This window comes from Boleophthalmus pectinirostris, unplaced genomic scaffold, assembly GCF_026225935.1.
Source record: "Boleophthalmus pectinirostris isolate CB_2022bp ecotype Guang Dong unplaced genomic scaffold, ASM2622593v1 HiC_scaffold_5, whole genome shotgun sequence".
Lineage (NCBI taxonomy): Eukaryota > Metazoa > Chordata > Actinopteri > Gobiiformes > Gobiidae > Boleophthalmus > Boleophthalmus pectinirostris.
The window spans coordinates 37,711,513-37,725,733 of NW_026571404.1; the positions used below are offsets into that span (position 1 = coordinate 37,711,513).

A 14,221-nucleotide genomic window follows, 5' to 3' on the forward strand; every position below is an offset into this window, starting at 1 on the left:
TGAGAACTACCACTTCATGACATCACAAGGTGGAACAGAGCATTTTGAGCTTTGAAGATGTAGACAGACTAATAATAAAAAGTTACTCAAAGATTTGTGAATAAAACAAATCAGGCTAAAATATCTTTGCTGATGTTGGAATTTGTTTTCAGTGATTCCATTTCGCTTCATCATTTGTGAGTAGTTTTTATGGTAAAAGTACAACAAAGTACACATGTTTATAAGTGTACACGTGTATCGGAATAACAGACACTGATCTGGAGTCACTTTTATTCACCAAAACAATAAGAATGCTCATTTATCGAAACAATGTCACCTCAAAAAGGAAGCGCTTTTTCTATTCCATTTTTGCTTTTGCTGTGTCACTTTTCTGGTGCTTGTCTCCATGGAGATGATATTCCACAGTATGGCATTAAACGTACCTACTTCCATGGAGATAAACAGATGATGTCACCAGACCAAGTCACAAGTCAGATCAGCGGAGAGGGGAATGCGTGTTTTTTTAGCGATACAGAAACATTACAGTTGCATAAATACGTGACATATAAGTTTAATGCTGCACTGCGGAACATTCCAAGACATTCCACGCAATTCAGTAATATCTCCATGGAGACAGCAGGTGGTAAACTCACCCACCAAGAAAGTTACACAGTGCATCTTTAATTAAGTATATAAAAAGGATAAAGTACAGTAACATGACACAGTACAGTGGCGCCATCGAGTGGTGCTTTTATGTAGTACAGCAGTAAGTCACAGGGTTAAGTACTTCATAAATTACTTCATTTGCCGTTTTACTTCATGCATTTACTTTTGCACACATATCAAATTTAAGACTTGGACTAGACCTGGACTAGACCTGGACTAGAACAGGACCAAAACAAGTCCACAGCAGGACTAAACTGGGACTCAAACCTGGACCAAACCTTGAACCAGAGGTGGGACCAAGTCTTCCTTTTGCGAGTCTCAAGTCTTTGACCTCAAGTCCGAGTCAAGTCCCAAGTCAAATACAGGCAAGTCCAAGTCGAGCCTCGAGTCACTGGCCCATAAGTTCAAGTCAAGTCCAAGTCGTCTGCTTTGAGCTTCAAGTCATTTCAAGTCTTTAAACCAAAGTAACAAATACAGCTTAGATTTTTGCAATTTATATGAATTTTAAGATCAATTGTACTTATAAAGTCATAGTATATTTATATATGAGTATTTATAGAGTATATTTGAGTTGTAGAAAAGTATTAGTAGTAGTTGTTTTTAAATGTCTTGGCAAGATCTTAGTGTGAATTATTACGGTCAGAAGAGAAAGAATTTAGATTTAAAAGTGCTTCTTAAGTCACAGGCCTCAAGTCCGAGTCCAGTCCCAGGTCTTAGTCCATTTTATCAAGTCAAGTCCCTAGTCTTGGTCCATTTTATCAAGTCAAGTCTCAAGTCCTAAAAACAGTGACTCAAGTCTGACTCAAGTCCCCACCTCTGACTCTACACAATATAACAACCTCCACCTATGAACCCTGCCAGCGAAAAGTTACACAATGCCTCTTTTAAGTTTTAGAACCTTTGAAAATACAATAAGAGTGAAGTTAAAGCGGCGGTGGGTTCCTCACAGCAGTTTAAGCTTTTGGGATCCAGATTTCGCTGTGGTGAGTGAGAGAGAGGAAGCCCTCGTATCCAGCGCCGTAGAAAATGTTGTCGTTGAAAGTCTCTCCGGCTTTTCTCAGATCCTCCTTCAGCTTCTCTGCGTTTTCTTGACCTTCCTCCAGAGACGGGGGCCCACTGAACAACCTGGAACATACAAAACAATAAAGTGGCAGATAATACTCCCTACAACTGTACAAAAACTCACTCTTATGTAACAGATAATACTCCCTACAACTGTACAACTCACTCTTATGTAACAGATAATACTCCCTACAACTGTACAAAAACTCACTCTTATGTAACAGATAATACTCCCTACAACTGTACAAAAACTCACTCTTATGTAACAGATAATACTCCCTACAGCTGTTCAACAACTTACGTTTATGTAACATATAATACTCCCTACAACTGTACAACTCACCCTTATGGAACAGATAATACTCCCTACAACTGTACAACTCACCCTTATGTAACAGATAATACTCCCTACAACTGTAAAAAACTCACCCTTATGTAGCAGATAATACTTCCTACAACTGTACAAAAACTGACCCTTATATAACAGATAATACTCCCTACAACTTTACAAAACTCACCCTTATGTAACAGATAATACTCCCTACAACTGTAAAAAACTCACCCTTATGTAACAGATAATACTCCCTACAATGTAAAAAACTCACCTTATGTAACAGATAATACTCCCTACAACTGCAGAACAATTCATCCTTATGTAACAGATAATACTCCCTACAACTATACATCAACTCACCCTTATGGAACAGATAATACTCCCTACAACTTCACAACAACTCACCCTTATGGAACAGATAATACTCCCTACAACTGTATAACAACTCATCCTTATGTAACAGATAATACTCCCTACAACTGACAACTCACCCTTATGTAACATATAATACTCCCTACAACTAAAACACAATTCACCCTTATATAACAGATAATACTCCCTACAACTTTACAACAACTCACCCTTATGTAACAGATAATACTCCCTACAACTGTACAACTCACTCTTATGTAACAGATAATACTCCCTACAACTGTACAACTCACTCTTATGTAACAGATAATACTCCCTACAACTGTACAACTCATCCTTATGGAACAGATAATACTCCCTACAACGACAACTCACCTTTATGTAACAGATAATACTCCCTACAACTGTACATCAACTCGAGACTCTTCCAGATTGTTTTTGACCTACACTGTTGATCCTTGCCGTCTCCAGCCTGTATTCTCCCTTTTGTAAAATAAATTCTCCTTTTCATTTTTTGAATTTGGTCTGATTTCCATTTTTTGGGTCCCTCCATCGTTGTGTCGCAACAAATACAGTTTTTCTGACTGTTCTTCGGTTTAGCGGGACAGTACCTGTGCTAAATATTTGTCGTAGTTTTACAGCAGTTAAGGGGCAGTTTGAAGATAAAAAAGGAAGTAGCGCTGAGTTGTAAAACGGGAATATCTCGACCTGTGTCACTGAACACTGAACATTCCGTCCAAAATACAGAGACAATTTACCCACAAGGAAATTTTTAAGTCTACATATTGTCGGTAGACAGATCCAGTTACTTCCCAACACTGGATACACACACACACTGGTCTGGTCACACGTCTCGAGGTTATACTAGACCAGGAGGGTCAAACTCAAACTCAAAGATGCCAAAATTAAAAACTGGGACTAAATGATGGGCCAAACTAAATATTTATTGAAACAGTTCACCAACATCTGCCTGTTTTCTCTTCGTTCGAGATATGTAATGTTCAACCTTTTCTTATTAAAATAAATGTTTAATAATAGTTTTGCTTAAACATTGAATCCAGAACAAGCAAAATATAAAATAGTAACAACATTTTAAATAAATAATGTCTCTATAGGCGAGTTTCAGCTGACGTTATTGTTATTAAAAGCCCGCGTTGCATGCTGGGAAATATTTTGGTCGGAGGCAAGAAACACGGTAGCGTCAAACACAGTGCGTAACCTCACGTATTTCTCCCCGATAATGGTAAATTCCTGCTGCATTATCGGATGCTCAAATAGAAAGGAAAATGTCTTTTTCGTATTCTGAGTGAAAAGAACCACTAACGGTGAATTAAACGACTTTCAAACATCCGCAGAGCAAACGTAGAAGATCCTAACAAACCGTGGACTCCAACAAGTTCAACAACACATCGAGACTCTTGGAGGTTTTCATCTTTTCTGCTGTGAACGGCCCAGGAGTTTCCACCAAGTCATTGTGTATATCACCAAAGTGAATATTTGTCCAGGTAGTTGGTGATTCTGACCAGAAATTTGGTTTGGTCCACCTTTTGTCGGGGTTGAAAAGGGTGATTTGGCTCCATCGATGCTTATGACCAATTTCTGGTCAAATGGTCTTGGGTCCTCTGCCGTTAGAGTGGATAAATAACCAGGATCAATACCCTTTACGTGTTTTCTCGCTCCGTCCGTCATGTTGAATTAGTGTTTCTTGCCGCCAACCAAAATAATTCCCAGCATGCAACGTGCACTTTTGTCAACAATGAAACTTGACTATAGTCGATCTGTAGCCGACGGGCAGCTCTAATACATATTTGATATGATCTCGCGGGATAAATATAATGATATTGCGGGCCAAATTTCTGACATGTCTGTACTAGATTATTACTACATTTGAATAATGCTGTGTAATTGTATCTTTGATGACAAAAGTAGACAGTAGGGATGTAACGATATCCAAATGTCTCGGTACGATATTTTCACAATATGCATCTCACACGACGATATTTATTGCGATATTTTGTGGACGCTGTGGTACTTACTTACGCTACTATACTACTTTTTTCTCTTAAAACCAGATGACAAGTCTTAATCCAAAGACTGAAATTGCTTAGAACTGTTATTTCTGTATGGAGTCTGGACTGAACCGGAGCAAAGGATCATGGTCTATCTCAGGGTGCTCACACTTTTCATCATGTGAGCTACTTACAAAATGACCAAGTCATAAAGATCGACCTAATACAAAGCCAAGCAAACTGCACTGAAACACTCTGTGGCCCTTTTTTGGACCCTCCCCCACAGTTTGAGAACCTCTTCTTTAAGAGAACTTCCTCTGGCACTTTACACAAAACTGTGAAAAAAGTGAAGGAAGATTTTTAAACCTGTTTTTTAAAGTTCCAAACTGGAGTTTACATTCTTTTCTGGTTTTGCAGTGATATTTACCAGCCTCTGCACGTTTACCAAACCAAACGCACATCGTGACAAACACAGATGCATTTGTCACTTTTGTTAGACAAACTTCAGCCAAATGTGGCAGTAGGTCTGTTCTGTAGATCCGCTCTATGCTGTAGACCTGCTTTGTGCCAACAGTGCTGGTAACACAAATTTAGACTGGTTTTTGCTTCACGTTTGGTCTTGTTCTTCTAATCAGCCGCACTGTGGGAGGGGCTTGTGTTCGCTGTACGCAGGAAGGAGCGAGAGCGTGAAAAGGCGAGGGGCGGCGTGCTGACGTGAGGCAGATGGACAGGTAGGATGTTTAGGAAGTTGAACCTGCCCTGTGATGCACGCTGGTACACGAGGGCACACGCTGTCGCAGACGAGCCGTGCATAGGGAGCGTGTGTGTTTGTGATGTGCTGTAGAGTCTCCGCGGGTTTCAAATGAGCGCACAGGCTGCACTGAGACGCCCCACACGCTCCTGCACCCGCTACAAGTTTATTACCAACAGCAGCGGCCGGAATGAAATATGATCACACTTGTTGAGTGTCAGACCTCGAGTGAGAGACAAGACCGAGTCCAGAAGCGATCGAGACGAGTATTAAGACACGGCGATCTACCCACACGACCTTGCCGATCGACTGGTAGATCGAGATCGACGTATTGAGCACCCCTGGTCTATGGAGTTCCCTCTGTGTTTTTAGCTATTAATTTAAGCAAAGACTTGTAATTCGATATACTGTGATGGCCCATGATATTATTGTGAGACTTTTGATGATCACGTTTATTGTTTTATCCCTCGTAGAAAGTGTTGTGAAGTTCCCATTAGACCTGAAAGTCACATCGTCATTTAACAATCCGACATTATAATCACCGTTTTTAGTGACCTGAGAAAGATGGCGGCGCGTAGCAGAGTGGAGTAAGACTGACCTGACAAACATGGTGGTCTGGGGGAACGTCTTGACTTTCACTGGGAGCTTGTCACTGTCACTGTCAGGGAGGGGGACTTCAGGACGAACCAGCCAGCACATCCCATATCCCATCCCCCTACCACTGTCCTGGTACAGAAGCCCCGGCCACGTGTCTTCAACGATGTCTATACCTGCGCAGCAAATGACAAGCAAACAAACTCAAATCAGTCAGACTATATTATGCCAAATATATATTTTTAGAGCTTTTAAAGGAGTTTCCCCCTCAGAGTTGTATTTAGAATGATTCATGCATGTTTGAGTAATCTTTATTCTCCTCTATTCAACACTTCATTGCACATTTTGTTCAAATACATGGGAAAAATCAGCGACAGGCACTTGAGCTGGGATGATATGAATTGACATACGCCTCCTTTAAAACACTGTTTCCCAAAGACTGGGTCGCGAACCTCAGGTGGGTCGCAGGCAGTGTTGGGAAGGTGACTTTTAAAATGTATTCCCCTACAGATTACAGATTACATACACCAAAATGTAGTTTGTAACAGAATCCATTAAGTTACTTAAGGTGAGTAATGTAATCTGAATACTTTGGATTACTTGGTTTGCTGTAGAGAAGCAAAGACGAGGAAATCTTCACATAAGATGTTTTGTCTGCTAAATGAAAAGGCCGAGTCTTTACTGAACCAAATTAAAAATATTATTGATAAAAGACGAGGAGACACGGTCCGCACAGCATGGATTAGTCCTGTTAAATCCTGTTTTAGTCCTGGTTTAGACCTGGTTTAGTCCTGGTTTAGTCCTGGTTTAGTCCTGGTTTAGTCCTGGTTTAGACCTGGTTTAGTCCTGGTTTAGACCTGGTTTAGTCCTGGTTTAGTCCTGGTTTAGACCTGGTTTAGTCCTGGTTTAGTCCTGGTTTTAGTCCTGGTTTAGACCTGGTTTAGTCCTGGTTTAGTCCTGTTTTAGTCCTGGTTTAGACCTGGGTTTTGACCTAGTTTAGTTTCCGGCAATGAGTGAAATTACCGAGGAAAAAAAAAAAAGGGATATAGCCCCAAATGTGAAAACAGGAAAATACCGCAGTCTAATCTATTTATTTCAACAAAGTAACTGTAATCCAATTACCACTCACTGAAACAGTAACTGTAACTGAATACAGTTACTCATCATTTGTACTCTGATTACATAACTCATTACATGTACTCTGTTACTCCCCAACACTGGTCACAGGAGATTTTTTTTTTTTTGGGTCACCTTGTCATGATCTGCTTGTAGGTTGAAATGTTAAGACATGGTTTGTGTCATTTTAAATTTTTTTGTAATTATTTTATTGACTCTTTTATTCCAGTATTGCTGGTTCGATTAAATGTTGAAAAGAAAAAGAAATGTTCTACGTTTAATGTTCAAATAGGCGACTTCTGGATGCTTTTATTGCTGCTTCAATGACTGTTTTTCATAGTTTCAAACTTGAGTAATACTAATTGATCAAAGCCACGATCACTCAGTCAGCAATAAAATAACCTCATTAATGTTCAATAATTTACCTTTATTTTGTGATTTACGAATAATGTCTGTGGACTTGGGTCACGAAGGTTTGTGACTTTTAAAATATGGGTCCCCAGAAAAAAAGTTTTTCGAAACACTGCTTTAAATCACAGACTAAACCTGAAAAAGAGGTTTCATGTTTTCAGCAAAAGAACTTGTTGCATTCTGGAATCTGCACTGAACTAAAGATAAAAGATCGCTGACTTCCGCGTCAAAAAACTCAAACATCTCAAAAATGTCACTCACTTTTTACTTCTGTGGTATGAACTGCTAACACATCACCTATGTAGATCACCATGTCACTTTTTATTATTTTGAAAGTGATAAATTTGCCTAAAATATCCTATTCATTCATTGTATTCATTCATCATATGTTATCATTTTTACTTTTGTTTTTGACGCTCTGAACTCACCCTTCCTTTGCTCCCCACACTAACTCACTCTCCCTTCAGAGCTCTATCACAACACAATCAGCCTGCAGATGATGGGGAGGCTTGTGTGAGTGTTCCAGAGCTTAGGGCTGAATTTGGATGAGGTCTGAGAGATGCTACGGGGCCATTTCTGTTGTTTATGTTCTAGTTATTGTTAGGATAAATAACCAGGCTGAGGTGGTGGAGAACTACTGCTGTGATGTAAATGATGTACTGCTATGTACTTACTGATGTACTGCTATGTTTTTTCACTGTACAATGACCCAGAAAACTAGATCTAGTTTAGTCCTAGTTTAGTCCTGGTTTAGTCCTGGTTTAGTCCTGGTTTAGTCCTAGTTTAGTCCTGGTTTAGTCCTAGTTTAGTCCTGGTTTTAGACCTGTTTAGACCTGGTTTAGATCTACTTTAGACCTGGTTTTAGACCTGGTTTAGATCTAGTTTAGTCCTGATTTTAGTCCATGTTTAGTAGTGGTTTAGACCTGGTTTAGTTCTGGTTTAGTCCTGGTTTAGTCCTGGTTTAGACCTGGTTTAGTCCTGGTTTAGTCCTGGTTTAGTTCTGGTTTAGGCCTGGTTTAGTCTTGGTTTAGTCCTGGTTTAGTTCTGGTTTAGGCCTGGTTTAGTCCTGGTTTAGACCTGGTTTAGTTCTGGTTTAGTCCTGGTTTAGTCCTGGTTTAGACCTGGTTTAGACCTGGTTTAGTTCTGGTTTTAGTCCAAAATTTGAAAACAGGAAAATACCACCATGTAATCCATTTATTTCAACAAAGTAACTGTAATCCAATGACCACTCACTGAAACAGTAACTGTAACTGAATACAGTTACTCATCATGTGTACTCTGATTATGTAACTCTGGTACATGTAATCTGTTACTCCCCAACACTGAGCAGTGTATAGGTGTGAATATTCAGTCTCTGCATGGGAACATCAGCACAGGCTCCTTGTACAAGTGTGACTTTTCTTATATTAGAATAAGTCAATTATCTGGACTTTATAAACAGGCGAGGAAAAGGTGATTTTCCTCAACATTATCTGAAGAACTGTTCATATGTGACGTTAACAGTCTGTTGTTCTCTCTTCTATTGTTTTTACTACAACTTGACTTTACACAGGAAATGTCGGTTCCTGGTCTCTGATTTTATAAAATACATTTCCTACAAAAAGTGTGACTTATAGCCCAGTGTGACTTATATAGGTTTTTTCTTCTTCATTATGCATTTTTTGGCTGGTTTGACTTCTACTCAGAGCCACTTATAGTCCGAAAAATATGGTAAAGTGGTTTGCTGGGTTCATTTCTTTACACAGTGTGTGTTTGAAGTGTAGTCCTCGTGGTTGTACCTATTTCCTGGCTCTTCCTCTCACTGAATTCTTTGAGTGTTTTTTGGGCTCCCATCACCAGAGGGAGGATGGGCCGTTGGATCTCGGTGCAGATCCACTTGGTCGGCTCGTACACACGCTCCTCGTACGTCTGCAACACAAACACAGGCACACTTAAAGACACACTCTGGAACATTTCTGTAGGAAGGTGTAGGAGGGTCTGCCAAATGCTAAGGATAAGTCCAACCTGGGGACGTCTGGTCATTTGCAAATGACCATCCCACGTCTGTGTTACTTGCAGAGCTTTCCTACGGCCAGTGTTGGGAAGGTGACTTTTAAAATGTATTCCCCTACAGATTACAGATTACAGATTACATACCCCAAAATGTAGTTTGTAACAGATTCCATTAAATTACTTAAGTGAGTAATGTAATCTGAATACTTTGGATTACTTGATTTGCTGTAGAGAAGCAAAGATGAGGATATTTTTGTCTGCTTAAAGACAATAAAACACTCAGACTTTCCTTAACCATATTCAAAAATATTATTGATAGAATATAGAGGATAATAGAGGAGGAGACATGGTTTAGACCTGGTTTAGACCTGGTTTTAGACCTGGTTTAGACCTGGTTTAGACCTGGTTTTAGACCTGGTTTTAGTCCTGGTTTTAAACCTAGTTTAGACCTGGTTTTGACCTGGTTTTAGACCTGGTTTTAGACCTGGTTTAGACCTGGTTTTAGTCCTGGTTTAGACCTGGTTTTAGACCTGGTTTTAGACCTGGTTTTAGACCTGGTTTAGACCTGGTTTAGACCTGGTTTAGACCTGGTTTTAGACCTGGTTTAGACCTGGTTTAGACCTGGTTTAGACCTGGTTTAGACCTGGTTTTAGTCCTGGTTTAGTCCTGGTTTTAGACCTAGTTTAGACCTGGTTTTTGGTTTAGACCTGGTTTTAGACCTGGTTTTAGACCTGGTTTAGACCTGGTTTAGACCTGGTTTAGACCTGGTTAGACCTGGTTTAGACCTGGTTTTAGACCTGGTTTAGACCTGGTTTAGACCTGGTTTTAGACCTGGTTTAGACCTGGTTTAGACCTGGTTTAGACCTGGTTTTAGACCTGGTTTAGACCTGGTTTAGACCTGGTTTAGACCTGGTTTAGTGTCTGGCAATGAGTGGAATTCCAGAAAAAAAAAAAGAAAAAAAAGGGGATATAGCCCAAAATGTAAAAACTGAAAAATACCGCCATGTAATCCATTTATTTCAACAAAGTAACTGTAATCCAATGACCACTCACTGAAACAGTAACTGTAACTGGATACAGTTACTCATAATGTGTACTCTGATTATGTAACTCCGGTACATGTAATCTGTTACTCCCCGACACTGCCTACAGCATAAGTGAAGTCCGTAAATGTCTCAGTTTTACTGACAAAGGCTGAGATTGAAAGAGAAAAGAACGCGGAAAGAAAAGAAAGAGAGAGAAAAGGTGCAATTACAACAACAAACACCGAGAAGCAGATTCGCACGGGACTAGTTTTACCACCAGATGTTTATGTTTGGTGAAATATTGTAGGTCATTTGCAGCAGAATTTTGACTTTACAAATTACAGACATGGAATAAGATCTCAGGCGTCCTCCATAATCATCACAAATCACCAAAGGTCCACAGGTCAAATTAATCCCGTGTGAATACGTCTTTAGACTTGAATATACGGCAGCATGGCAATAAAGACCATATAAAACAAACCGTATTACAGGTTGGACTGCTTAATCGACTAAAACACAGTTAATTATACGTTAATACCGTCATACAAATGTTTATTAGGTTTCAAATTTGACTTCCTTGTTGGAAATTCCCAAAACAAAATACCTAGCAACCATGTACACTGGGCCCAAATATAGAAATGATCATAGAACAAATATAAAATATAAGAATTACATCTTTGTTTTGTCGAAATCATGTTTCAATGTCATACAAAGGTGTTTTGGACAGAAGTCTCAATATGGAAAATAGAACTGTACGTTTTGTAATTTTCAACATATTTTTCAACTTTTCTTCCCAAACTACTTCGTAAAACATTTCGTGTCATTTTTATTTACAGCAGATATTGTCCCACCAAATGAAATCACATACATACACACTTGAAACATATTCATCTCCATGGAGACGAGCAGGGGGCATGAGCAGGCCAAGTTACAGGTCAGATCTGTTGAGAGGCGACCCAGCACACTTTGACAGTAGGACTGGGTAACATTAAGAAGTTGCCGATACGATACATGACTCGATACAGTGAGCTTTCTATTTAATACGACATATTTCAAATTGATTCGATACGATTATAAATAATGTGTGAAGAATCCCTCAGTCGTCCAGGTGGAATCCACGACGAGGAGAAAAACACACACACTTGTTGACAGTTTCTGTTCGGTAAATTGGCCTATTGACCTGTGCAGGGTGTGGGGTCTAATCAACAGAACAGACATAATGTCAGACATAATGGAGCTTCCACACCGTCTGAACCTGACCTGGATACACCTGTTGTTCTCTTGTTTGTTTTGTTTTAGGTTTGAGGATGGACGTGTAAATAGGAGACAGATGGGAGTCTGACGCCTCCATTTCTGTTTAGAGAAGGATTCTCTTTCTTAACAAAAATGGCTTCTTTCACTCCCCTCTCAAACCAACTCTTTTCTCTGGCTAAAATCTGTACCTCGCTGTCTTCAAATGAGCTGCCCACGAGGACAGCGAGGTACAGATTGTTTTAGTCCAGTCTAATCAAGGATTTACCAGGACCAGGACGGTTTAGTCCAGTCTAAATCCTGTTTTAGTCCAATTTAGCCCTAAATCCTGGTTTAGTCCAGTCTAAGTCCAGGTTTAGTCCAGTCTAAGTCCAGGTTTAGTCCAGTCCAAATCCTGTTTTAGTCCAGTCCAAAACCTGGTTTAGTCCAGTCCAAATCCTGGTTTTAGTCCAGTCCAAATCCTGGTTTAGTCCAGTCTAAATCCAGTGGTTTAGTCCAGTCTAAATCCTGGTTTAGTCCAGTCTAAATCCTGTTTTAGTCCAGTCTAAATCCTGGTTTAGTCCAGTCCAAATCCTGGTTTAGTCCAGTCTAAATCCTGCTTTAGTCCAGTCTAAATCCTGGTTTAGTCCAGTCCAAATCCTGGTTTAGTCCAGTCTAAATCCTGGTTTAGTCCAGTCTGGTTTAGTCAGTGTGGGTTGGTCTGCTAATTCACCTAATATTATGGACTTTGGAATGACAACAGGGTGGAACACGTATGACTATCTATAGGTCTATAAACATGTTTTTCTGGACTTTGAGATGCCACGAAGCAGAAAAACTGACATATGTGGACCCCGTGGCATGTTTCCACCATGATAAGGTGCACTGGGTCAGCAGTATTGTTCATTTTCTTGCTGTATAGCTAAATCAACAAGTTAATGTTTTGTCAAATGTAGTATAAAGCTACCCCTGATTTTGAGTTGGTCAGAGGCGTCGTCCGGGGTGACAGTTGTACTTGGTAATCAACTTGAATCTCTCTCAATGGAAATGCTGAATAAAGTGGCCTGTTCTTCGGATTCTCCATCTCCTGTGCTTCTTTTTAGGACACGCATTGAACCTTCCGAAAAAACCCACACCAGTCTAAATCCTGGTTTAGTCCAGTCTAAATCCTGGTTTAGTCCAGTCTAAATCTGGTTTAGTCCAGTCTAAATCTAAATCCAGTCCAGTTTAGTCCTAAATCCTGGTTTAGTCCAGTCTAAATCCTGGTTTAGTCCAGTCTAAATCCTGGTTTAGTCCAGTCTAAATCCTGGTTTAGTCCAGTCTAAATCCTGTCACAGTAAACACTTTATCAATGATGCTGAACATATGAAAGCTGAAATAATGTAATTTTTTGCTCAATATTTATCATGTGTATAATTTCTTTGTAGATGTTTGTAAATTTGGGGTATTTTTATAGTAATAGAATAAGATTTGAGCTGTAAAAGACTGAATAAGTGACTAATTATTGAAAAATGATTTGTCGCAGCACCGGCCTTTCAATGACTCGGTCTGTTTAAACTGGTTTAGTGGATCATCCTGATCTATTGTTCTGCTGTGAGTCACAGGGAATAGCCTCATTATTATCTTTTATCAAAGTGTGTCTCTTTACATAAAAACTGTTTAAACAAGTTTTTTTGACTGTTTTTTTTTTCTGTTAGAAATATTTATTTTAAGCCTTTAAAGAAATGTCTAAAAAATAAGATATTGATGTTACAATTCGTTAAATAAAAGGCAAAAATTTGAAAGAAATGCATGAAAAACACTGCTGATCTGTTCATTATAATAAAATGTCAATAGTTTCTCTTCACTTTTAGCAGTAGCCAAGCTTTAAAATGGGCCACGATAAAGGATTTAAAGTGCTCACTCACCTCATGTTGTGCCTTACGGGTGAATCTTGGGCAGATTGTGTGTTGGCACTGCTCCAGTTTGTCCCAGGCCTGAGCTGTGACGGTGAAGCCCAGGACGAGGGCCAGGAGCAGGGCCAGAGGAGCGGGCCGAGGTGGGTCCATGTTTCTGGTTCTCTGTGGAGGGGCAGACTGGAGATGAGCTGCAGCTGCATTTATAGTTGGACTCCTAAACAGGTTCTGCAGGAAACAAAGCTACACGCCTACATTTTTTAGCTCAATCATGTGTCCTACATTCAAGACACGCGTTTATTTCACCACTGTGTTTTTAAAAAGGACTTGAAACTGTGTTGTAGATTTCAAATAGCACCAAACATTCTGGAAGATTGTCATTTTTAAAGGGCTCATACTTCGCTGTATTTTGATCTATGTTATCATCACAAACAGACCTGGACCTGTGCTTTGTTTGACACATTTAACACACAAACAACATTTCAGCTGAGTTCTTCTCTCAAATGGAAAACACCGTGTGGTAAAACAGGAAATGCATTCACTAGAATTATTTGGATCATTTCAGCCCTTCTCTCCTGAACTAAAGGTAAAAGGTCACTGTTAACTACTACTTCATGACATCACAAGGTGGAACAGAGCATTTTGAACTTGGGAGATGTAGACACACTAATAATAAAGAGTTACTCAAACATGTGTGAATAAAACAAAACCAAGAGCGCAGGGTTTCATAGGGACGGTGGGGGACATGTCCCAACCAAACATATTTGGGGAAGACAAGTAAGTAA

At 39.6% G+C, this 14,221-nt stretch overlaps 1 protein-coding gene across 1 annotated transcript; it reads right to left on the reverse strand.

The window, feature by feature from the left end:
• Positions 1–256: 256 nt before the first annotated feature.
• Positions 257–13,642, reverse strand: LOC110168531 (heme-binding protein 2-like). The gene is made up of 4 exons (XM_020933967.2): positions 13,449–13,642; positions 9,073–9,202; positions 5,772–5,943; positions 257–1,770 (listed from the first exon to the last, which is right to left on the reverse strand). The coding sequence occupies exons 1-4, from the start codon at positions 13,587–13,589 to the stop codon at positions 1,599–1,601; spliced, it is 615 nt and encodes a 204-aa protein (XP_020789626.1). The 5' UTR covers positions 13,590–13,642; the 3' UTR covers positions 257–1,598.
• Positions 13,643–14,221: the final 579 nt, after the last annotated feature.

Excerpts from the sequence above, each read along its gene's own strand:
- LOC110168531 (XM_020933967.2), bottom strand. The coding sequence starts at position 13,589 with ATGGACCCACCTCGGCCCGCTCCTCTGGCCCTGCTCCTGGCCCTCGTC. Across the intron at positions 9,203-13,448 it reads CCCGTAAGGCACAACATGAG|ACGTACGAGGAGCGTGTGTA; the intron begins GTGAGTGAGCAC and ends TTTGTGTTGCAG. Across the intron at positions 5,944-9,072 it reads GAGGAAGAGCCAGGAAATAG|GTATAGACATCGTTGAAGAC; the intron begins GTACAACCACGA and ends TTTGCTGCGCAG.